The sequence below is a fragment of the Aotus nancymaae genome, unplaced genomic scaffold (genome assembly GCF_030222135.1).
Source record: "Aotus nancymaae isolate 86718 unplaced genomic scaffold, 86718_ANA_hifiasm-v0.15.2.pri h1tg000059l, whole genome shotgun sequence".
Taxonomy (NCBI): Eukaryota; Metazoa; Chordata; class Mammalia; order Primates; family Aotidae; genus Aotus; species Aotus nancymaae.
In genome coordinates, this window is record NW_026988473.1 from 62025020 (window position 1) to 62049937 (window position 24918).

General features: G+C 52.2%; 2 protein-coding genes and 1 long non-coding RNA gene across 5 annotated transcripts in view; 1 reads left to right on the forward strand and 2 right to left on the reverse strand.

Moving 5' to 3' along the window:
* Nucleotides 1-679: 679 nt before the first annotated feature.
* USP35 (ubiquitin specific peptidase 35) lies at nucleotides 680-19803 on the forward strand. Its single transcript, XM_064365340.1, has 10 exons — nucleotides 680-1362; nucleotides 2232-2364; nucleotides 3907-4036; nucleotides 4427-4528; nucleotides 4867-5025; nucleotides 10376-10569; nucleotides 12124-12217; nucleotides 13399-13505; nucleotides 13965-15252; nucleotides 18666-19803. The coding sequence occupies exons 1-10, from the start codon at nucleotides 690-692 to the stop codon at nucleotides 18831-18833; spliced, it is 3048 nt and encodes a 1015-aa protein (XP_064221410.1). The 5' UTR covers nucleotides 680-689; the 3' UTR covers nucleotides 18834-19803.
* Nucleotides 14457-21796, reverse strand: LOC135270126 (uncharacterized). The gene is made up of 2 exons (XR_010338376.1): nucleotides 19513-21796; nucleotides 14457-17930 (listed from the first exon to the last, which is right to left on the reverse strand). It is a non-coding gene; the product is annotated as an uncharacterized LOC135270126 (long non-coding RNA).
* Nucleotides 21797-21821: 25 nt separating this feature from the next.
* GAB2 (GRB2 associated binding protein 2) overlaps nucleotides 21822-24918 on the reverse strand; it is a 214712-nt gene continuing 211615 nt past the window's right edge. For all 3 annotated transcript variants that reach the window (XM_012469578.2, XM_021671824.2, XM_012469580.2), the window contains 2 exons: nucleotides 24784-24909; nucleotides 21822-23876 (listed from right to left, as the gene is read on the reverse strand). In XM_012469578.2, coding sequence (XP_012325001.1) covers nucleotides 23733-23876; nucleotides 24784-24909 — 270 coding nt within the window. In that variant the 3' untranslated portion in view covers nucleotides 21822-23732. The remainder of the gene's footprint in view (nucleotides 23877-24783; nucleotides 24910-24918) is intronic.

Below are 24918 nucleotides of genomic sequence, written 5' to 3' on the forward strand. Positions count from 1 at the left end.
CAACAGTAGCTACAACTCCCTGGGGTAAATTTATGTTGAGACAGGGTTTCCTCTGTTGCCCAGGTTGGAGTGCAGTGGCACGATCTCCACTCACTGCAGCTTCAAACTCCCAGGCCCAAGCCAGCCTCCCACTTCAGCCTCCAGAGTAGCTGGGATTACAGGTGTGTGCCACCACGCCTGGGTAATGTTTTTATTTTTTTGTAGAGCGGGGCCTCCCTGTTGCTCAGGCTGGTCTCGAACTCTTGGGCTCAAGGGATCCTGCTGCCTGGGTCTCCCAAAGTGCTGACTAGGTGTGAACCACTGCGCAGGCCCCTGGCGTTTATTATGTGCCAAGTGTTGTGCTTTACTTCATCAGGATAGCTCGCAGTGAGGCGACGTCCTTGCCCCGTTTCACAGATGTTCTAATTTTTAATTAGAGAGATTGACCCAGGCAGGGAGGTCAGGCGAGGATTCCTTGGTGAAGTGACTTTCCGTTGAGGTCTGCAGGGGAGGGACGCGCATACCCAGGGGCAGAGGGTATACCGTGAACCAAGGGCAGCAGGCTGAGAAAATTGAGGCCCAGAAAGTTTGAGTTGCTTGCCCTAAGTCTTAGCACTCGGGGACTGCATCGGGAACTCTTGAGGCCCGCGGTTGACCGGCCGGGCCGAGTTCACGTGACGCCGCTCCTTGTCCTCTGCAGAGCGGGCGCCATGGACAAGATCCTGGAGGCGGTGGTGACGTCGTCGTACCCGGTCAGCGTGAAGCAGGGGCTGGTGAGGCGCGTGCTGGAGGCGGCGCGGCAGCCGCTGGAGCGTGAGCAGTGCCTGGCGCTGCTGGCGCTGGGCACGCGCCTCTACGTGGGCGGCGCGGAGGAGCTGCCGCGCCGCGTGGGCTGCCAGCTGCTGCACGTGGCGGGCCGCCACCACCCCGACGTCTTCGCCGAGTTCTTCAGCGCGCGCCGCGTGCTGCGCCTGCTGCAGGGTGGCGCCGGTCCCCCGGGCCCCCGCGCACTCGCCTGCGTGCAGCTGGGCCTGCAGCTGCTGCCCGAGGGGCCCGCGGCCGACGAGGTGTTCGCGCTGCTGCGGCGTGAGGTGCTGCGCACAGTGTGCGAGCGCCCGGGGCCCGCGGCCTGCGCGCAGGTGGCACGGCTGCTGGCGCGCCACCCGCGCTGTGTGCCCGACGGCCCGCACCGCCTGCTCTTCTGCCAGCAGCTGGTGCGTTGCCTCGGCCGCTTCCGTTGCCCAGCCGAAGGCGAGGAGGGCGCCGTGGAGTTCCTGGAGCAGGCCCAGCAGGTGAGCGGGCTCCTGGCTCAGCTGTGGCGAGCGCAGCCCGCTGCTATCCTGCCCTGCCTCAAAGAGCTGTTCGCAGTCATCTCCTGCACAGGTGCGTGTGCGGCCGGGGGCACGAGCGCAGGCACGTCGAGGTCCTGGGTGGGCTCCTGGCCAGGGGGCTGTACGTGCAGATCTTTGCATGCAGGCGTCCGGGAGCAGCACACTGGTGTGAGAAGGACATGGGTCAGCTTGGCCAGAGAGAGGAACAGGGGGTTGAGCAAGCCACAGGATTTGCGTGTTGGGGTGGGGGTTGGGGGTCAGCATGGCCTTCGGGTCAGGTGGGCTTGTTAGAAGCTATTACTTTAGAGCCACGAGTTGCCAGATTGGTGGTACCTGGCAGCAGGGGCAGCGTTCCCTCGGCAGGCAGAGGTGAGGGTCTGGAGAGGTGATGGAGTCTGCTGTGTTAACCCGAAAACGTAAAATCTTGATCCTTCATTGGCAACAGTAGAACTTAGACTACAGTGCAAGTGAGTGGAGGAAGGTGTGTGCCTTCCCTGATGAGGAGGCTCACCAGGGGAAGGGAAGGGAATGCACCCAGCAGGTGAAGGAACTAAATGCCCTTTCTCACTTACGCCTCTATGTGGCTCCACTTGGAGTATCTCCTTCCTCGAGTCCACACAGCCCTCCCACCCTCTCTAGCTAGCTCCAGTGTTTCTCCTTCTACAGGCCTTGCCCTTACACCCACTGTTGGTCAGTGCTTCATCTGTGCCCAGCACAGAAATAGCCCCAAGGCTGTGATAGTGAAGGTTTTTTGAGTTTTAGGTGGAACCAGAGGCTTTGGTGCTATAGGAGAGGAGGTGGCCTCTGCTGTGCTCGTCACAGAGGCCCAACCCCGTTCCTTGGCTGATGCCAGGGCATGGTTTTCTGGGGGAAGGGAGAGGCCTGCCTCCTTGCTAAACTCAGCTCTGTCCCCTCTTCCAGAGGAGGAGCCGCCATCTAGTGCCCTGGCCAGCGTGGTCCAGCACCTCCCATTGGAGCTCATGGACGGCGTTGTCCGGAACCTCAGCAATGATGACAGTGTGACGGACTCGCAGATGCTGACCGCCATCAGCAGGTGGGATGCTGAGGCTAGGCCAGGGTCAGGGCTGGGACTCCTCCTTCTCTTCCTCCCAGAAGCCCTTTCTCCTGGGTGGGACGCTGGGCTAGATTTGGTGTCAGAGGGCCCAGGCCCTCATGTGTGTTCCGTCGTCCACCCTTTCTTGAGCCCTGCTCTGTGCCTGGCCTGGGGCTGGATGTGGGGGCACAGAGAGCCTGCCCTAGTGATGCTGTCTGGCCAGGTACCAGCTGTGTGACCCTGGACATGCCAGTGAACTCTCAGCCTCAGTTTACCCCTCTGTAAAAGCACAAGTGGGTGGTGGCATAAGAGGCTGTCAGGCTTTGGTGGGGTTGGGTAAGTGGGTGAGAGTGCTTTACCAGGTGCTTTCTGAGTGGGGCAAGCATGAGAAGCAGAGTGTGGGTGCTTTTCAGCTCACAGAGTCCTTGCACATCCCCCACCTCATCTGAACGTCCTCCTCCCTGTGATCTAGATGCACCTACCTGTCCAGTTATCCCAGAATATGCCGCCTCCCCTCCTCCCTGCAGGCCTTTGCCTATGCAGACCCCGTCCACCTGGCATGCCTCCCTCTGCCATTCTTTCCATCCCGTGTGCAGATCCACCGTCTCCGTAGGGCCTTCCTGGATTCCTTGCCTTTAGTGGGTAAGAGTGTGGGCTCTCGAGGTAAGTTGCTGGAGGTCAAATCCCACCTCTACCACTTCTTGCCTGTGTGACTTTGGACAAGTTACTCAACCTCTCTTGAGTTTCCTCAACTGTAAAATGGAGTATAACCAAACCATTTTAACCGAACCAAAGGGTTATTGTGAGGATTAAATGGGCTAAAACAAGATAATACACATAACGTGCCTAGGACTGTGCTGCGGGAGCTGCCGTTATCATTGTTATGAATTTGCCTTCACGGTTCTCTTTCTAGCACAGTCCACTGAGTCTAGGCTGTTTTCCTGAGCACTGACTGCTTGGCAGCTTCGTGCTCAGCCCGCGTAGACGGGCTGTGTTGTGGGGTCCAGTGGGGCTGATACAGGTAAAGCTGATGGAGTATCCTGGTCAAGGGTGAGCACAACCTACGTGTTAGCTGCTGCTATCTCCTTTAATCCATACAAGAACCCTCTGAGGGAGGTATTATCTCCGTTTTACAGAGGAAGAAACTGAGGCCCAGAGCAGGGAAGTGGCTTGATCTGGGTCACACAGCAAGGGCTTGCTGGAGCCAGAGCTTCTGGCCCAGGGGCAGTGTCCTTCCAGGCAGAAGCAGCTGAAAGCCTTGTTCTGGCACTGCAGCCCAGTGTGGAGGGGCGAGGCTTGGGGTGCTGAGAGGGCCTGGCCCCCTTCCTGGTGGGCTGGGAGCCTCAGTGTCTGGCAGGTGGCTCTTCTGGGCTCATGTGCATTTCCCAGCGGTGTCTGGTTCAGTCCACAGACCCTGGGGCTGCCCTTGGCAGGCATGAGTCAATGTGGGAACCCAGGACATTATGGCTGGCCCCTGCGCTGCCCTCACCCCAGCATTTTGGGTGTCTTTTGTCCCTGTGTCACTGTCACTCCCCTCACCAGGATGATTGACTGGGTGTCCTGGCCCCTGGGGAAGAACATTGACAAGTGGATCATTGCACTGCTGAAGGGCCTGGCTGCTGTTAAGAAGTTCAGCATCTTGATCGAGGTTTCGCTCACCAAAATTGAGAAGGTTGGTGCCCCTGTCCTAGCCGAGACTTACAGCCTTTTGCACTAGGCTGTTGCCAGGGGCGGTGCAGCTATGGGAGGCAGAGCATCGGGCCTCCCCACCAAGCTCGCTGTGTGACCTGGGTGAATTCACTGCCCCTCTCTGGGCCTCACATGCTCCCCATTAGTTTCCCTAACTGCTCATCCAAGTATGTGTCTGACTTTTGGTCTGTTCATCCATTCTGCTGTCCATCTCACCATCTGTCTGTCCACCTGGGTCCGTGAGCACCTCAGTGTTTTTCCTTCTGTGTGGGTTTGAACTCTAGGGTGTTTCTGAGCCCCCTCTCAGGCCTGTGACTGCACTTGGTCTCGGCAGCTCGGGCCCAGGAACTCCTGACCAGGGGCTCTCTTCTAGGTTTTCTCCAAGCTGCTGTACCCCATCGTCCGGGGAGCTGCCTTGTCTGTGCTCAAGTATATGCTCCTGACCTTCCAGCACTCCCACGAGGCCTTCCACCTGGTAAGGGCCCCTGCCTGCTGCCCCTGGGCTCTTGAGGGAGGTCACATGGCTGAGGCCAAACAGTTGGGAGGTGGGTTCCAGCCTCCCTTTGGCTGTGAGGAGAGAAGCAGTCATCCTATTTTGGAGATGAAGAAACTCAGGCAGGATGTCTTAGGTCATATGTCTGGGAAAAAGAGTCACCTGCCTGCAGAATTCAGAGTCCCATCTGGGTCAGGGGATGGTGGTCAGGTAGGCAAGCCTCCCTGCCTCAGGGTGCTGTGTGCTGTCAGCAGGGACCACAGCCCCGTGTCTCAGGTGGGCAGATTGGTGCTGAGCCTGACCTAGCTCTGCTCCCACAGCTCCTCCCTCACATCCCCCGCATGGTGGCCTCTCTGGTCAAGGAGGATTCGAACTCGGGGACCAGCTGCCTAGAGCAGCTGGCAGAGCTGGTCCACTGCATGGTGTTCCGGTTCCCGGGCTTCCCGGATCTGTATGAGCCTGTCATGGAGGCCATCAAGGTAAGTGACAGTTCCCTACTTGGGACTCATCCCACTCTGACAAAGATGCCAGTGTGGGCCTTCCTGTGGACCATACCGTGGCTTGGTGGCAGCCCCCGTCATTTGGTGCCTGGCTGCCTCCCATCACCTCCCCAGGTCCATCAGATGCCTCAGGCACACTGAGCCACCCACCTTCCCCACGTGGGCCGTCCTGCCTCATGCCTGCTCTGGGTTTTTGCACACGCTGTGCTCTCTAACCATAAACCCTTCTCTTTCTGTCAGTGTAGTGTGGAAAGTGAAAAACAAAACCTTTCAATTGCTCTGCCTGGACAGCTCCTACTTACCTTGTAAGTCTCTGTTCCAGTGTTACCTCCTTCAGGAAGCCTTCCCTGATCACTCTCAGTACTCCCCTGCCCTCCACCAGGCTGGGCCAGGGCCTCTCTGGGCTTCCACAGTCCTGGTACATCCCTCTGTCACATGTTGTCACTGTCTGCCTCCCTCACCAGACTGTGAGCACTCCAGAGCAGGGATAATTTACAGTCATTCACGTGACTTTACTGATGTCCTGCTCTGCACCAAGCCCAGGCTGGGAACTGGGGCACAGGCATGAAGCAAACGGAGTCTCCTCCATGGAGGTGATCGCAGCCTAGTGAGGGCAACAGACGTGTATACAAGAAACTCTGATCAGAGCAGCTTTTGAAAATGTCTCCAAAGTGTGGCCTGAAAGCAGTGCGAAACCAGAGGAAGGAAAGATCTTCTCCAGTTAGAGAAGACAGATGAGGGCTCTAAGAAGCAAGGGTTTCTTTCTTTCTTTTTTGAGACTGAGTCTCGCTCTTGTCACCCAGGCTGAAGTGCAGTGGCACGATCTCCTATCACTGCAACCTCTGCTTCCCAGGTTCAAGCAGTTCTCCTGCCTCAGCCTCCTGAGTAACTGGGATTACAGGAAGAAACTGAGGCCCAGAGCAGGGAAGTGGCTTGGTCTGGGTCACACAGCAAGGGCTTACTGGATCCAGACCTTCTGGCCCAGAGGCAGTGCCCTTATAGGCAGAAGCAGCTGAAAGCTGCTCCCGGCTAATTTTGTATTTTTAATATAGACAGTGTTTCTCCACGTTGGTCAGGCTGGTCTTAAACTCCTGACCTCAGGTGATCTGCCAGGCTTGGCTTCCCAAAGTGCTGGGATTACAGGCGTGAGCCACCACACCTGGCCAAGAAAAGGTTTCTTAGAGGCCATCAAGCTGGGCTTGATAGGTTGCTAGGATCTGACAATGATTGACATCTGTGGCTACTGCTACACTTGACAGTGTTTTCCCGTATGTTTGGTCTTCTGATGCTTGCAAGAAACCTACAAAGAAGATATAGTTCATTTCAGTTTCATAAATGAGGAAAGGGAGACTTGGAGAAGTTTGGTGATTTGTGCAAGGTCATGGAGATGGTGAGATAATGTAGCCGGAGCCTGGATCGCAGAGCCCTTCCCCATTGCCTGATAGAGAGGGCAGGTCGGGCGCGGTGAAGGTCTACGTGGCCCTTGCAGAACCTTTGATCTGACTCACTTCTGCAGCACAGCCGATGAGATAACTTGAAAAGTGTCCTGCTAACAAAACAGCTGGAAATGCTCATTAAAATATAACAAACATCACTTGAAGTACATAGCCGAGCTTGTAAGAAAGTAAGGAAGAGTTCCCAGGGGCCAAAAAGGAAGAGAGAACTGAATTCCAGAGTGGTAGGTGAGAAACGATGCTCTTTTCCCTGGGTGGGACAAGATGGTGGGTTAGATGGCCAATCTCAGTCACAGAGGGGCTTGAGTTGGTAGGGACAGGAGGTGAGATTTAGGGACTGTCTCCAGTAGGAAGTTAGCACGAAGAAGCCCATTAAAAGCCAGGACCCAAGAAGGGTTTTACCATCAGTAAAAGAAGAGTCTTAGAAAAAATGTGCACATGGTCTTAAGAAAGACGTCAGGGAAACTTTTCTGGCTTGGTCTGGGCTCTGGATTGGAAAATGTAATCAGTGGTCTGCTCTCATTTGGATTTAGGGGTTCAAATTAATACCATTTTGGGGGTTGTGGCCCTTTCCCCCAAGCTCAGATAGTAACATTAAAAGTAGTCATAAACTTGTAATACCCAAGGGTAGCCTGGTAGAAACAGACAAATAAATCAAGCCATAAAGGTAAAGTTCTACTGAAAATGAGTTTATAGTACAAAAATTATAAAACACACAAAGGAACAATCCTGCATGAATGACAGTTAGTAGATACAGCAAACAAAACTTCTGGTATTTACTTGGATCTTTTCAGTTTTTCAAACTTCAGAAAGAGCTTTTTGGTAATCAGAGCTGACTTACAATGGAAGGGGCTGCCATGATAGGTCACCAGCCCCCAACAGTGGAGGTGGATGAGGCGGACTTCCCTGTGTCAGGGTTGTTGCCCAAGGGTTTCCACATCGGAAGGGAGGTAGGTCGAAAGCTTGGCGATTCTGTGGCTGGTTCTGTTTCCTGCTAGATTGTGAGCTGCTTTGGGCAGGGACCCTGTCCTTTTGATCTTTGTGCCCAGGAGATGGCTGTGAGCGAATGAGTGGGATATTGTTTGAGTAGGACTGTAGTGTGGAGAGTGCTGTAATGAATGTGCAGGCAGAGAGGAGAGAGCCTGCCCCTGGCACTGAGGAAAACCCATGATGAGGGAGGTGTGGGCTTTGCACAGTAGGGGTTTATGGATTGTCTGATCTGGAGTCTGCACACACCTGTAGCAGTAGGTGCAGGGAGTTAGGCTTCGTAAGATGATACAGATGCAGGCCTTCTCCAGGACCCCCATCTTGAGAAGATCCTGGGAAGCTTCATAGAGAGGGGATATAGGAGCTTGGTCTTGCTGGCTGGGGACTGGAAAAGGACACTCTGGATGCATCAGAGGGAGAGAGGAAGTGGGAATGTGCGAGGTTAGTTTGGTGGTAATGTGTCAGGAGAAGGGAGATCAGAAAGATTAGCAGAGCAGTGCCTTGAAAACTAGGCCGAGCCACTTGGCTTAATCTAGTAGATCTGGGCTTCTTGAATGTTTCCACCCAAGTACTTGATATCAGAGAGGGGAACTCACCCAAAGCTGCCGGACCTGAGCTCTGAGTTTCTCTATAACCTCATTTTATCTCAAAGACTCAAGTATATATGTCATAATTATAAATATGTTTTAATATTACATATGTTTCTTTGAATGATAGAAAACATGGCTCCACATTTGTTCTGTGGCTTTGAACACTCTGGTACAAGCCAGTTTGAGAGGCAAGGCAGCAACTAAAGGATTTTATTTTGTGTAACTTTGTTTCTCATGGGTTCTATGAGTACATCCCTTTGTACATATGCCTTTGTAAATAAGTTCTGGAAAGTTCTCTGACTTAGATGTATCAGGTTGTGGCAGTTTCTCTGGGAGCTGTGGTACTTGCCAAGGGAGCTATCACATGTCAATTTCTAGTAACATTATTAGGTACTTAAGTTATTTGGAAGGCTTTATTTTCCTGAGTACAAAGTTACCTTCTTTGGGAAAAACCGGCATTTGATTTTGTTCCTAGGGTGGAGATTTTTACATCTTCTCTGTGTGCATGGATGTGTGCGGTTCTTTCTGCTGTTCTGTCTCTGTTCATGTTGTGTGTGGGGGGCAGGCGAGGAGGGCATTAGATTGGGCATAATGGGAAGAAAAAAGAAGGGATGAAAAAGATACTGAGCCTGTATCTTATCTGTCTCCCCTCTGGCATCTCCTTGGTATGTATGTGTGTTTTTTTAGATGGAGTCTTGGTCTGTTGCCAGGCTGGAGTGCAGTGACACCATCTCGGCTCACTGCAACCTCCGCCTCCCAGGTTTAAACGATTCCCCTGCCTCAGCTTCCTGAGTAGTACTATAGGCAGCGTACTATAGGCGTGCACCACCACGCCTGGCTAGTTTTTTGTATTTTTAGTAGAGACAGGGTTTGACCACGTTGGCTAGGATGGTCTTGATCTCCTGACCTCGTGATCCACCCTCCTTGGCCTCCCAAAGTGCTGGGATTACAGGCATGAGCCACCGCACCCGGCCTTGTTTTTTAATTATCTGTGAGAAGTGACTGACTGCTCTGATAAATTATCGGATAAATGATCCTGGGAGGTGAATGAGCAAAACTGTTAAACCCCCCTGGGTGAGCAAGACCCTCTGTGGGAGCCACAGGATATGCACTGGGGAGAAGACAGCTTTGGATGCTGAGCTGTTTTAAAGCTCTGTGGAGCCTTGGACAAATCTAAGGCATTGTGCCCACGACCTGGAAATAACAGGGCTAGAGGAACTGTTATGAACGTTGCTAAAATCTGCTAAGGAACTGGATTTGGGGCTTAGACGTGTTTCTTGGAAAGATAGCATCATTAGAACTAGTGCTCAGTTTGTTCTCACTTCATTCTGCTTTTAGTAAAGAAAAAAGTAAAGAACTAGTGCTCAGCGGTATTCTTGGGTACAGCTGTTTGATGTGACAAAGATAATGAGTGGGAAGCATGATAAGGACCAAGACCAATACCTCAGACCCCAGGGATTCGCCCACTGTCCTGACTGTAGGGTCAAGTTTTAGGGAGGTGACTCTCTTCTCTTGAAAGCCGATTCTGCAAATCTAAATAGGTAATTGGTGGAAATGGGCACATCATTGTGTGCCTGCACCATGAAAATGTAGGATGCCAGACTGACACAAGGTAGGCGTGTCCTCACTTGACAGATGAGGAAACTGAGTCAGAGAGCCTGAGCTCTTCTAAGATCATGCATATTCTTCACTTTCTGACAATGACCCTGGACAATTACTCTCTCTGAATCTTCATTTTTTTCATCTATAAAATGGGAATTATACCACCTTAAAGCAGTTGTGACCTGAAAGACCATGGAGGCAGCCCATATGTTAACTGAAGGGATTTGGAAGCAGGGGATTGTTCACACATACCCCAGAAGATCTGTGGGGTGGTATACCTGGGAGGCTCTGGGGTTGGGTGTATCTGAGAAGGCCTCCCAGAAGAGGTTTTTGTTTTTTTTTTTTGAGAGGGAGTCTCACTCTGTTGCCCAGGCTGGAGTACAGTGGTGTAATTTTGGCTCACTGCAACCTCTACCTCCCGGTTCGAGCAATTCTCCTGCCTCAGCCTCTCTGGTAACTGGGACTACAGACATGCACCACCATGCCTGGCTTATTTTTGTATTTTTAGTCGAGACAGGGTTTCGCCATGTTGGCCAGGCTGATCTCAAACTCCTGACTTCCTTTGATCCACCTGCCTTGGCCTCCCAAAGTGCTGGGATTACAGGCATGAGCCACTGCACCTGGCCTAAATAGGTGATTTTTTTTGAGATGACCTTGGTGCCCACCATCCGGCCTGCCTGCTTATTCCCTCCTCAGGACCTCCATGTTCCCAATGAAGACCGCATCAAACAGCTGCTGGGGCAGGATGCCTGGACCTCACAGAAGAGCGAGCTGGCAGGTTTCTACCCCCGGCTCATGGCCAAGTCAGACACGGGCAAGATTGGTCTCATCAACCTGGGCAACACGTGCTACGTCAACAGCATCCTTCAGGCCTTGTTCATGGCTTCTGAGTAGGTGCTGTTTTGGAATTCCCTGTCTGCCCTTGCTTCTCTCCTCTAGGCTCCCTGATGACAGGTGGAAAGGTGTGGGGGGGAGGGGGTCGGAGAGGGTGGGCCTTGCTTTGCATTGCTGGCATGATTCCCTGTGGTCTGTGGGGACAGAGCCTCGGGCCATTGCCAAGGCAGTAGGTTAGGACTGGAAGGGGCTTCAGGGGCTGGGCAGCAGTGGGAAGGTCTGCTCTGGGTTGGTTGACATCACTGACTTTTCTCCTAGAGTCCATGGGGGTGGATTTTGTCTTCCAGAGTAGAACTCCCAACCCACCCTGGTATTAGACATCTCTCTCTTTTAAAATGAAACAAACACAATCTTTATAGTCTATGGCCACCTATCTACCTTATGGCTTACTTAAGAGATCAAAGTTTCAGCTTCGATTCAGTGAAAATAAGCTTTGATTCTGGCTTATCGTGTGACCTCAAGTCAGTTTCTTTTCTCTGAGCTTCAGGTTCAGTGGGAGGAGGTTGGGGCTGATCTCCGAGACTTCCTAAGGTGCTGCTCCCTGTTCTTCTCAAAACACTGGTGAAGGACTAGTTTTGTTTTTCTTTTCTAATTTCCAGTCTGCTGCAGAATATTACTTTTGTAAAATATAACAAAACAACTTACTAGAAAAGCGATCATATGCTTATATGGTCGTTGTGATGTTAAAATGCTATACACGTTTCTAAGCGCTCACTTGTCTTCTGAACTTACCTCGGTCTCAGATAAAAGTGACCCACACTTTTCCTAGGGCTCTTCCATGCAGTGGGCTGAGTTTGGAGAATGCCTGGCTGATCTGTCCAGAGCTGCTTGTGAGAACAGGAGATAAGCTGGGGACTGCGAATTGGCTTGTTCAGAGAATGTGCTTGTAGGGAGGGGAGGCTTCCTGTCTCCTCTGGGATAAGAACTTCCCACTAGGAGCCAGTGCCCCCATCCCCACAGGGTCCTCTTCTTTCAGCGTATTCCTCACATTGACCCCTGCCTGCCTCCCTCATGGGAAGGCAGGGGAACAGCTTGAGGTGGTGGCTTAAGGGCAGAGGAGTCATTGGGAGGGCCCAGGTCAGAGTAGAGTCTGCTGCTCTGGAGGTGGATGAATGCCCTTCCCCAGGGAAGCAGTGAAGACGGGTGTGTGAGTGGCAGCTGTGGCCGGTATGATACTGGCATAGATCCTGTGGCATGTGAGAAAGTCCTAACCCTAGAACCCTGGGACCACAGGACCTTAAGACATTTGAATCTTTTGAGTCCTGGAGTGATGAGGTCTCAGAGCTGGAAGGGGTTGCAAGGGTCAGCTTTGTATCCTTCATTGTCCAAAAACATGTCTGCTGCTGTGTTCCTGACCTCAGGTACCCCAGCCTGAGTTGTTCACATGCTCCTCCTCCCCAGCCCCTGGCCCTTGGCCCCTGGCCTCATCCTGGGGTAGAAATGTCAGTTCTGCCTTTGGCCTGGAGGCTCTGGGCTGTCTGTGACATGGGTGACTAGAGTCTCCTTAGGGGCCCACGGCTTACCCTGGGTGTCCCTGCTTTGTTTTGAAGCTTCAGACACTGTGTGCTCCGTCTGACTGAGAACAACTCACAACCCCTGATGACCAAGCTGCAATGGCTTTTTGGCTTTCTAGAGCACAGCCAGGTGAGTGCAGGGGTAGTCAGGGGTGGGGTGGGAGAGGCAGCTCTGTCAGGCCCTGACATGGGCACCTTTCCCTTCCTGAGGACCTGCCTGCATCTGGCTGTCATATTCCGTGTCAGCTGCTGAGCCCCCGTTCGGGCTGGCACATGGAGCCAATTTAGTGCCTTGCTGGGCAGGAGGAGTGCCCCCTTGAGCCCTGTTCTGTGTTGTACTGCCCAATCTCCCCCTTTGGCAATTCAGTCCATTGCATTACGGTGTTTCCGTAATCCATGTTGTGCTGCTGTAACCAAATACCTGAGACTTGGTGATTTATGAAGAAATTTATTTTTCAGTTTTGGAGATTGGAGGGGCTGTGTCTGTGAGGGCCTTCTTGCTGCATCATAATGTGGTGGAAGGCATGACAGGGCCTGAGAGCACACATGAGAGGGAAGGGGGGCTGAATCAACAACCTGCTCCCATCTCCATGTGTGGCTGTTGGGGAAGGTAGATGGCCTGTGATATAGAGTTAATACATTCATGAGGGCAGAGTGCTCAGGATCTCATCCCCTCTTCCACTGCTGCACTGGGGATTATGTTTCCAGCACATGCTTTTTGGAGGACACAGTCACACCACAGCATGTTGCTTCATTCTGCTGTCATTTTTGAGTGCCCACATGGCCAGGCAGCCCGAGAGCTGCTGAAGGTACAGAGGTGAACAGAACAAATGCCAGCTCTGCCCTCATGGAGCCTAAAGCCATTGGCCAGGGATTAGGCAAGGCTCTGTGTGGGGGCACAGAGATTAGTAATCCCTTCCTGGCTCATGGAGGGAAGGGAGAAGTCGGTGGTGATGGAGGAGGGAGGGGTTGGGAAGACAACATGGACAAGGTGGTGCTGTGTCTGCGACTCATCTTGACGGAGGGGGGAGAATGGCAGTGAGCAGAGGCAAGGAGGGAATGTCTGAGGTGTGCTAGGAAGAACAGATTCCTAGAGCCTTGTTCATCTCTGTGAGCCCGATGCCCTGCTCAGAGGTGTGGGCATGTGGGCTGGGATGGGTTGGGGACCATAGCAAGGAGGGAGGACGTCATGGAGGCGGCCAGGAAGTTTGAGGCTGAGGGTACCAGGTAGACCCTCAGGCCTCACCCATGCGGAGCTGGCTGGTGAGTAGCCTCCTGCTCCTGACGCTGCCTTTTGCTGCTTTGTCCTAGCGACCTGCCATTTCCCCAGAGAACTTCCTGTCTGCATCCTGGACACCCTGGTTTAGCCCCGGCACCCAGCAGGACTGCTCGGAGTATCTGAAGTACCTCCTGGATCGGTAAGGGGGTCCAGGGCTACACAAGGGCTCCAGGTCTAGAGGGTCCCTGGGGGCAAGCCCCAGTACCTCTGAGCTGTGTTGCATCTTTCTGGGAATAAGAGTGCTGCCTCTAGTGTGTGGAGGGCTTGGAGAGGAGGTGTGCTGGAAGGGCGGGGACTGAGTGTGAGGGAGGCTTGGTAGATGCTGAATGGAAGTGATCTCTGGAAGGCCATCATATGCACACTGGGCTGTGTAGCTTTGTCACTGCCATGGGGACATGTGACATATCTTTATGTAGGGTGTGGGTGAGCGTAGCGAGGGTGCTGCTGTGAGCACATGGGTGGATATGTGAGTGTCGTTTGGTGTATGTGTGTGTGTCAATGCACAGCTGTTGGGGAAGGTAGACGGGCCTGGATAAGCTCAGTGCCCTGTAAGGGGGACCCACATGTACATATGGAGACTCTGTGCTCCCTGCCCCAGGTTGCACGAAGAAGAGAAAACGGGCACAAGGATCTGCCAGAAACTCAAGCAGTCCAGCTCGCCCTCCCCGCCCGAGGAGCCCCCAGCCCCAAGCTCAACCTCTGTGGAGAAAATGTTTGGAGGCAAGATAGTGACTCGGATCTGCTGTCTCTGTTGCCTCAATGTCTCCTCCCGCGAGGAGGCCTTCACAGACCTCTCTCTCGCCTTTCCTCCTCCTGAGCGCTGCCGCCGCCGCCGCCTGGGCTCTGTGATGCGCCCTGCAGAGGACCTCAGAGCCCGAGAGTTGCCCTCAGCAGCCAGTGCACAGGAGCCAGGCAGGGTGGGTCCTCAGAGGCAACGGAAACACTGCATCACAGGGGACGCCCCGCCCACCAACCTGGACATTGAAGGCCTGGACTCCCAGGAAGCTGGGGGGCAGAGCAGTCAGGAGGAAAAGGTAGAAGAGGAAGGGAAGGAGGAGGAAACGGAGAAGGAAGCAGCGAGGGAAGAGGAGGAAAGCACCAGAGGGGAAGAAGTGAGGGAGAAAGAAAAGGAGGTAGAGGAAGAAGAGAAGGTGGAGAAGGAGACAGAAAAGGAGGCAGAGCAGGAAAAGGAAGAAGACAGCCTGGGAGCGGGGACCCACACGGATACTGCCATCCCCTCCGGCGAGCAGCCCTGTGGCTCCGAGGGCTCCCGCTCTGTCCTGGACCTGGTCAACTACTTCCTGTCCCCCGAGAAGCTGACAGCTGAGAATCGCTACTACTGTGAGTCGTGTGGCTCCCTGCAGGATGCTGAGAAGGTGGTGGAGCTGAGCCAGGGGCCACGCTACCTCATCCTCACGCTGCTGCGCTTCTCCTTTGACCTGCGCACCATGCGGCGCCGCAAGATCCTAGACGACGTCTCCATTCCCCTGCTGCTCCGCTTGCCGCTGGCTGGTGGCCGGGGCCAGGCCTATGATCTCTGCAGCGTTGTGGTACACTCTGGAGTGTCTTCAGAGAGTGGTCACTACTATTGCTATGCCCGTGAGGGCGCTGCCCGCCCTGCCCCTTCTCTGGGAACTGGTGATAGGCCAGAGCCCGAGAACCAATGGTACCTGTTCAACGACACTCGGGTGTCCTTTTCTTCCTTTGAATCTGTCAGCAACGTCACCTCCTTCTTCCCCAAGGACACAGCCTACGTTCTGTTTTACCGGCAGCGGCCCAGGGAGGGGCCCGAAGCTGAGTCGGGCTCTCCCAGAGTCCGGACAGAGCCCACCCTGCACAAGGACCTGATGGAAGCCATTTCCAAAGACAACATCCTTTACCTACAGGTGAGCTGCGCTGTGGGGCTTTTGATCTGATCTCCTGGTGGAAGGGATTCCATTCCCACTGCAACTACTGGCTTAGATATTGTCCCCTCTAAGTCTTTTTTTAAAAATCCTTTTCATCCATTGCTCAGTGCTGGGCATATACTGGTGGCCCAGACAGACCTAACCCCTTATTTCAAAGTAACAGACACTGAATAACGAATGACGCAGTTTTTTCCTTCAACTTTTAAGTTCCAGGGTACATGTGCAGAATGTGTTATGTTACATAGGTAAACATGTTAGGGGGGTTTGCGGCACAGATCATCCCATCACCTAAGTATTAAGCCCTGGATCTGTTAGCTATTCTTCCTGATACTCTCCCTCCCCCAACAGACCCTAGTGTGTGTTGTTTCCCTCTCCTCATGTGTTCTCAGCGTTCAGCTCCCACTTACGAGCAAGAACATGCGGTAGCTGGTTTTGTGTTCTGTGTTAATTTGCTGAGGTTAACGACTTCCAGCTCCATTCATGTCCCTGCAAAAGGACATGATCTTGTTCCTTTTTAGGGCTGCATAGTACGTATTACATGGTGTATATGTGCCACATTTTCTTTATCCAGTCTATCATTGATGGGCATTTGGGCTGATTCCATCAAATTTTTTTTTTTTTTTTTGCTATTTTGAATAGTGCTACAATGAACATACCTATGGCATGTATCTTTATAACAGAATAACTTACATTCTTTTGGGTATCTACCAATTAATGGGATTGCTGGGTCAAATGGTATTTCTGCCTCTCGGTCTTTGAGGAATTGCCACACTCTCTTCCATGATGGTTGAATTAATTTACACTCCCACCAACAGTGTAAAGGGATTCCTATTTCTCTGCAACCTCACCAGCATCTATTGTTTCCCCGATGCTTTTTTTTTTTTTTTTTAAAAAAAAACAGTCTCACTCTGTCACCCAGGCTGGAGTACAGTGGCATGATCTTGGCTCACTGCAACCTCTGACCCCTGGGTTCAAGTGATTCTCCTGCCTCAGCCTCCTGAGTAGCTGGGACTATAGGTGTGTGCCACCATGCCCTGCTAACTTTTTGTATTTTTAGTAGAGACGAGGTTTCACCATGTTAGCCAGAATGGTCTTATTCTCCTGACCTCGCAATCTACCCACCTTGGCCTCACAAAGTGCTGGGATTACAGGTGTGAGCCACTGTGCCTGGCCTGTTTCCTGACTTTTTAATAATCATGATTTTGGCTTGCGTGAATTGGTATTTTATTGTAGTTTTGATTTGCACTTCTCTAATGATCAGTGATGATGAGCTTTTTTTCATATGTTGGCTACATGAATGTATTCTGAGAAGTGTTCATGTCCTTTGCCCGCTTTTTAATGGGATTGTTTTTTTCTTGTATGTTTAAGTTCCTTGTAGACTCTGGATATTGGACTTTTGTCAGATGGATAGATTATGAAAATTTTCTTATTCTGTAAGTAAGTTGTCTGTTTACTCTGATAGTTTTTTGCTCTGCAGAAGCTCTTTAATTAGCTTCCATTTGTCATTTTTTGCTTTTGTTGCAATTGCTTTTGGCATTTTCATTATCAAAGGTTTGCCTATGTTGTGAATGGTATTGGCTAGATTTTCTTCTAGGGTTTTTATAGTTTTGAGTTTTACATTAAAGTCTTTAATCCATCTTGACTTAATTTTTGAATAAGGTGTAAGGAAGGGGTCCAGTTTCAATTTTCTGCCTATGGCTAGCCAGTTCTCTCAGCACCATTTATTAAATAGGGAATCCTTGACTCATTGCTTGTTTTGTCAGATTTGTTGAAGATGGTTGTAGGTGTGCAGTCTTATTTCTGAGTTCTCTATTCTGTTCCATTGGTCTATGTGTCAATACCAAGCTGTTTTGGTTACTGTAGCCTTGAAGTATAGTTTGAAGTCAGATGGACATGAGGCCTCTAGTTTTCTTTTTGCTTAGGATTGTCTTGGCTATATGGGCCTTTTGGTTCTGTATGAATTTTAAAATATTTTTTTCTAATTCTGTGAAGAATCGTGAAGTTTTTTGTTTTTCTTGAGATAGTCTCACTCTGTCAGTCACCCAGGCTGGAGTGCAGTGGCATGATCTGGGCTCCCTGCAACCTCTGCCTGCCTCCCAGGTCCAAGTGATTCTCCTGCCTCAGCCTCCTAAGTACCTAGGATTACAGGCATGCACCACCACACCTAGCTAATTTTTGTATTTTTACAGATGGGGTTTTACCATAGTGGTCACGCTGGTCTCGACCTCCTGATCTGCTTGCTTCAGCCTCCCAAAGTGCTGGGATAACAGGTGTGAGTGGTAGTTTAATGGGAATAGCATTAAATCTGTTAATTACATTGGAAAGTATGGCCATTTTCATGATATTGATGATTCTTCCTATGAGCATGGAATGTTTTTCCATCTGTTTGTGTCATTTCCATGAGCAGTGGTTTGTAGTTCTCCTTGAGGTCCTTCACGTTCCTTGTTAGTTGTATTCCTAGGTATTTTATTCTCTTTGTAGCAGTTGTGACGTGGAGTTTATTCATGATTTGGGTCTTTGCTTCTTGTTGGTGTATAGGAATGCTAGCAATGCTTGCCCATTAATTTTGTAGCCTGAGATGATGGGGTTTTCTAGCTATAGAATCATGTCATCGCTGGAGTTGTTTAATAAGTGTGTTGAAGCATCAGCATAGGGACCTATGAGAGTGGATAGTTGAGTCTGAGTGGGAAGAGGATGGTTCTGGGGTGCTGTGCTACCCACGTGAGCTTCCTATGTAAGTAAGTGTGTCTCTGACTTCACTTTCTAGAGGAGTCAGGGGTGGCACTGGCATATGGAGCAGCAAGGGCTTTGACCAGTGGGATGGGTACTAGCTGTAGCCAGTGGCCACACTGGGACCTGTGGTTACTAGTACCTGGAGTTCATGTTTTGTGTGGGGATGCCAGGCCTGTGTTACACTTACTTCTGCCATGCTACCCAGATGGAGGCAGGGTAGTGATAAGGATCTCCATGAGACTGACCTCATGGTGACATGAGGTGCGCTTTGTCATAGGCAGAGTCCATTCCTCGTAATCACAAGGCCTGCTGTCAGGTTCCTGTGGGGTGTGACGTGACCCTCAGAGTCCCTGGACCTCCTGCTTCCTAGTGCCACATTAGACCCTTGTCAGCTAGTCATATCATCAGTTCCTCGGTGCTGCCTCAGGGACTGTAGTTTTTGAGAGGAAGAGGTGGCGTTTTGAAGCCTAGACCTAGGGTGGAAGGATGGGTCCACCCCATGCATCCTGTCACTGAACTGCAATGCCTCTAGGACAAAAGCCCTGGTTCCTTCCTCTGTGTCCAGGCCCTGGGGACACAGAGGAGACACTTAGAAGTGTTGTGCTGGGTGGACTCTGGCTTCAAATTCTAAGTAAGTTTCCTCTCATCTGTGTTCCCAGGAGCAGGAGAAGGAGGCCCGGAGCAGGGCGGCCTACATCTCTGCACTCCCCACATCTCCGCACTGGGGGAGGGGCTTTGATGAAGACAAGGATGAAGATGAAGGCTCTCCAGGGGGTTGCAATCCTGCAGGTGGCAATGGTGGTGACTTCCACAGACTAGTCTTCTAATGTGAACCTGCTGCCAGCCTGACTGTTCCCTCCAGGAGCAAGGTGGGGGGTCTGAGAGGGAGGCAGGCCCAGTCCTGTAGTAGGCCCTACCAAGAGCAAGCATAGTACAGGGATCTCATGGGATGTTTGTTAGTCCTCAGCCTGAAGGGTAAACAGAGGCTCTCAGCTATGGAAATGAGACCTAAGACCCTTAAAGATTTTACACCCAAACAAACACCCAAGTGTCCTGGTTAACTTGAAGCACCTGAGCTGGGCACACATGGGTCTTGCCTCCCCAGCAGGCCCCCCCCCCCCCCAATGCTGGACTGTTATTCAGGAACCAGGGCTGCACTTCAGCTCTAATGTTTTGACATCAAGCAGCATTATCCTTCTGACTGCTCTATAACATAAAGCACAGCAGGACCCAAGCCTTGCACAAAGAAGGGGGCTGTGTCACCCCTGGCTGTTTTCTTGTATGGGGGTGCCTACACTGTCTATATAAGATCAGGTGGGAAAAAGCAGGGCCCAGGATTAGAGACTGAGACCTGTCCCCCTTACCAAGCACCCATGCATGGTGGGGTGGGGGGCTAGCTACTCACAGTGGGAGGCCTTTGCCCCCACATTCCCTCCACCTGCCTCAGTGCCTGAGATGCCACCACTTGCATCCCCCCTCTGGTTAAGGTAAAGGTAGAGTCCTTACTTAACTGCAAAGCGGTCTGTGTTCCTCATGAAGCATGGTCTCTTCTGAGGAAGAAAGTGGGCTCTTCTCCTCATCTGGCCTTTGCAGCTACGAGAACAGCCGCCTGAGGGTTGGGTAAAGTGCCCTGACACTTCTGTAGTCCCGGCTAATGGGAGAGAAGATGATACACATGTTCTTAAATAAAACTACATTCTCTGAAGCTGAGCAAGAGGTGGTTCTTCCCGGGTCTCAGTGGCTGTGATGGCCATTGTACCCTGGGTTTTCTCACTATGGGCAGGCTGACCAGTGGTGAGGTGAGGATACAGGCTGAGTTATACCTGTAGAGAAGACTCACTGGGGAGGCAGCTCCCAAGCCTGCACCTCTAGCTCCTTTCCCAGGGACTGCCTGCTGTGCTGGAGGAGTGGAGTTTGGGCCCGATGTCACACCTAAGTGACCTGTGAAAGAAGTTAGTAGACACACCCAGAATCCATCTGTAGACTAAGAAAGATGGAGGCGATTCTGAAGTACAGAGCATTCGTTCTTACCCCAGCCAAGAAAAATACCCAATTATTTCCTAATAAAGTGAAAATGGAGCAGACTCAAGTGAGACCAAGTTCCAGCACCAAGCCCCTCCAGACAAGACGGACACAGCAGCTGGTTCCGGGGTGCATTTCTAGTGGACTTTATTGTCCTGCTCCAACACCACAGTCGAAAGGGACCTGCAAGCTCCAGGCCTGTACCATGTGTCACCACAGCAAAAACATGACCCTCGTGAACACACTCCTGCCCCACCCACCCACAGGATAAATATGTTACAAACAGAATAAATTAATAACTTAAGTGATTAGGCACCAACAGTGATTTGAAAATTAAATGTCAATTTTAAATGGTGACAAGACAAGAACTCAAGACTGGGCTTCCACTAGCCCATTTCTCTTCCTGACAAATAGTGACAATTCTGCGCGAAATAATTCTACATTTCAAGACACAAGTAGCCAACAAATACAGAACACATGCCACCAGAAATCACACGACAGTCTGGATCTCTGGGGGACCCCCTCAGCAGGTAGCTCCTCATGGTCCCAGGCCCCAAAGAGCAGGGTGAGTCCCAGAAAGACAACCCCCAAGGAAGGGCTTTAGAGCTCCTGAGGCCAGCCTGGCTTCCCCTGAATTTTACAGACAAACGCAAAGATGGGGAAGAAAGAGCTCTGGAAATGGGGTGGGGATGCTGGGCCAAGATGGCCCCATGGCAGAAGGGGCCAGAGGGGAGATGAGCTGAGCCTATGCTCCAGTAACTTCAGAATGGTTGTGCTTTTGTCCTAGGAATGGGGCATATTTTAATGGTTTCCAATGTAGAAGTGACCAAACTCAAGCTGGGAGGGGACTGGGGATAGGTGCTGCCCACCCCTGGCCATCCAGATCCTCCAGAAAGAAGTTACAGAAGAGGGAGTCTCCCCTTCAAGCAGCTGAGCACCAGCTGTGGATGGGACCTCAGTGCATCTAATCCAACCTCCCATTCCAAAGACACAAAGATCAAGGACCTAAGGAAACACCATCTCCTTATTTCTCATCATTTTCACTCTACTTAACCTTGCTGAAGTGGGTAAAGGCAGCTCCTTGGAGAGCCCCAGGCAGGACGAGTCCTTGTGTGAAGCAGTGCTGGGTGGCAAGGTATCCTCCTACCGTGGTCTCAGTCCTCACCAGGCCCTCAGGAGAGGTGGACTCTGAGCCATGGATAGGCCAAACAAGGAGTCAACTGAGATGACTCCTTTGTCAGGGGAGGTAGTGGGTGGAGGGTGGGGACATGCCAAACATGGCTGGTAGTTTGGGGCTTGTGAGCCAGAGCTTTGCTTTCAAAAGGTCAACTTTGCCTCTCATCCTTCCATCTATGCCCCTACACTTCCACCCAAGGGATTTCGGTAGTTACCAGAATTGGGAGCTGAAAGGAGGCCTCCTGGGAGATGCGATTTGAACACCTCAGTCGCTCTCTGAAGACTCCAGCCAGGTCCACTCACATCATGGCACACTCAGAACATGCTCACATTTTATGGGAGCTGGGCTGTCAACTGAGGGCATCAATAGTCTGGGCCCACTTGTGGCTGCTGCGGGTACAGGGAAGGCATCAGTTAAAAGCTCTGTCATATGGGGCCCCTTGTAGAGGCCTTAAAGGCACACATTCAGGGCTGGGCACAGTGAACCAGTGCCCTGCCAACTCTGCCCAGTGTAGCCACTGCCACTACTACCATTTCACCTGATGGAACACTGAGGCATGGCCCCGGCACTTCTGAGTAGCTGGACCCATACACGCAAAGGCCTGTGTTCCCAAGACACAAGGCTTTCCAAGGCTCTCTGTCCTCCTTCCTCCACTGGACCCAAACCCTGCCCTCCTCCTAAGAATCTGACTCATCCCCTTTTAAGGCCTACTTCAGGCACCCCCTTTTCCTAGAATCCACCTTCCCTGATTGTGACCCCGCTCCTGCCTCTGGCCCCAACCTCCCTAAGTCTTGTCTTCCTCTGCACTCCATCAGCATTTTAAGTCTCTGTCTAACGGCCGTCACCACTGTCTCATGTCCTCCTTTTTCTCACTGATTGTGACTATCTCAGGTTCAGGGATACGGTCTGATTGATTCTTGTGTCCTTGGTGCCTAAGCCCAGAGACCGGACACAGCAAACATTAATAAATGCTCCTTGAGTTGATTTGAACTAATGCTAAGAGAAGAGGTCCAACTCTTGAGGAAGTAACTTCTTCCAGGATGGAACTTGGAGAACGGCTAGGCCATCGGTCTAGAGGACGGATGAGCTGAGCCGAGAAAACACTGGGCTGGCATCAGGCCAGACTCGTTCCTGCCCTGCAACCTGGCATATGCCACAGCCCATGGGCACAAATAGTCAGCCATGGCCCATGTGGTCCTCTAGGCATCATTCTGCCCTGCTTTCTCCTTGTCCTGCCTGACCTGCTATCCCTCCATCCTAGGAACAGTCCTCATGTCATACCACCATGCACATCACTCTTGCATGAGTCACTCCTTCACTTTCTGCTCCACTCTACACCCCCACACATTGCCTTGGCCACTCCCCAACTCCCAGGCCCTTTGGATGTATTTCCCCACTTGCTACGTGGCCTTCACCCCCGCTTCACATCCCTCTGCTATCTCTGAGCCCAACTTCCACTGTGCTGCTCACCGCATAGAAACTCACTGCCCCACTCCACTGCAGAGTCCCCTGTACTGCCCTGTGCCTCTGCCCAGCCTGTGCCTATCACAGGGTTCCCCTCAGTCCCTGAATCACCCCCATCCACACCATACTCCCTCCCACATTCCCCACCCTTTCACCATGCATTTCTGCCCCATATGCTTGGTTGCCCAGCTTGGTCCAAGTCTTCCCCTGTGTAGTGCTCTCAAGGTGGGGTTGGTGGGGGCCTCTGAGGGGGTTAGGGAAGAGGACTTCCCCTGGGCCTAGAGTGGCCTGTATAGCTCCAAAGTTCTGGGGGCCCTGACCCCCCAGTGTCTCCATCATCACCACCTAAGCTCCAATCCCTGCTTCTTGCTGTTCTGGGTTCGCCATCACGAGTTTTCCCTTCCTTTTGCCCTTCATCCTCTGCCTCTGCACCCCACAGCGGCTCTCCTGCCATGGCCTCAGCCTGAAAGTGAGATGACCCTGCAGATGTGAGCTTTCCCTCTGCATCCCTCAAGACCACCGCTGGCCCTCCTTTTCCACCATCTCATCTTTTAGTGGCTTTGCTTCTCTCCTGCCAAGAAAAACAGGAATGAAAAAGTCCATTATCCACTTTGGTCTGCTGGTCCTTCACTCCCTGGGTTGGTGAGACTTGTCTTCTGGGACTGAGGAGAGGTAGCCCAGGGGCAGGAGGGAAGATAGCTGAGGGTTGTGACCGAACATGAGGTGTGAAATCTGGCTCAGAGCCCCAGCCCTTCCCTCCAAATGGCTGGTAATCACGTCTAAAGGACAGGAAGAGGCTGAAGGATGCTTTTTGGCAATAGCTCCTAACTAAGGTGGGTGGAGGCATGGCCATTAATGATAAAAATCACAGGTGGGCCCTGAGTGGGCAGAGGACATGCCTTGATCAGGCCCTCACCTCCCAGGGGAAGGGTTCAGGGTCCCTGATGTCAAGTGCTTTGAAGGCTGAGACTGGCAGAGTAGAGAGGAGGTGGGTGGGAGGGACAATGGGAGAGGGGATGGAGGAAAGGCGATGGGAAGGGCCGGCTCTGCAGTGGCCCTCTGGTCACAGCTTGGCACCCTTGGAGGGCTCCGAGGACTGCCGCACGTCTGTCCACTCCTGCATGGTGTTCTGAAGGGCTTGGGTCTTCTCCTTGTCCACCTGAACATAGTCCACCTTCTCATCAGAAGTGACAGATGAAGTAGATGGCTGAGGGGACAGAGTGAGAGACAAAGAGTAGCTGTGAGTTACCAGTTAGGTGGGGAGGAAGAAGACAGATTCAAGATCTTCCCGAGCTGTCTGAAGGGGAGAAGAGCATGGCCTCTGCCTGCCAAGGACCAGCCTCAGGAGCCTGGCTTCTCTTTTTGATGTGGGTTTTAAAGCTCAGACTCCAGACTCCTTCCTGCAGGATACAGCAGCCCCTGCCAGCCCTTCTTACTTCCCAGCTCCTGGGAGGACCCAGGCCCTTTCTTGGCCCTGGCGGATGGGTCCAGGCCTTCATTTCTGCCTCCACCCATCTCCATCTGGTTACTCATCCAGGGAAAGGAATTTGCTGGTGCAAATAAGCATCAGCCACAGGACTTTATGTGCTGCCCTCACCACCACCCTGTGAGGGGGAACCATGCTGAGGCAGAGCTCTGCACCCTGCACAGTCCCCTGCACTGCTTAGGCTAAGGGTACCTCCTGGGGAGGCTTTCCCAGGCCTGGAAGTCCTTTCTGAAGGCTGATGTATCAATGGCAGGGCTCTGGGACCCACCCAAGAGCCCAGGACCAGAAGGCAGTATGCTCATTCCTGGATCTGTTGCTGATTCACTTTGTAACCTTAGGCCAATCAGATCTCTGTGCACTCATTTGCCCATCTCAACAACAAAGGGGAATGGGCTGACTAATGAAGTTCTTTGATTGAGGGTACTGTGCTCTGAGAGCAGGAATGGGAGTCTTTAGACCTAGGTGAAAGCTCTGTGACTAAAGATGTGTCATAAAAGCTCGGTACTGGAGTGGGAGGGCAGCTGAGTGCTGCTGTTCAGTGTTGACAGCACCCCGGCCTCCACGATCTCTGCCCCCAGGTCCCTGAGAGCTCTCACTGCCCCCTGCCCCCGACCTCCACTCCAGGCACCTTGCGGTGGGGGCTTGGGGAGCTCGGCTGGAAGTCCAGGGCCAGATAATCAACACTGCCGGTGCTCTTCTTAGGGGCAGGACTGTTGGTGCCACTGGGAACAGGAGATGCAGACACTGGGTTTTGCTGTCATGA

What these genes read in the sequence shown, in the direction of transcription:
- USP35 (XM_064365340.1), top strand. Translation starts at nt 690, where the DNA reads ATGGACAAGATCCTGGAGGCGGTGGTGACGTCGTCGTACCCGGTCAGC. An exon ending in CGCTCACCAAAATTGAGAAG is followed by an intron (nt 4,037 to 4,426) that starts GTTGGTGCCCCT and finishes GCTCTCTTCTAG; the next exon opens with GTTTTCTCCAAGCTGCTGTA. An exon ending in GCTTTCTAGAGCACAGCCAG is followed by an intron (nt 12,218 to 13,398) that starts GTGAGTGCAGGG and finishes GCTTTGTCCTAG; the next exon opens with CGACCTGCCATTTCCCCAGA.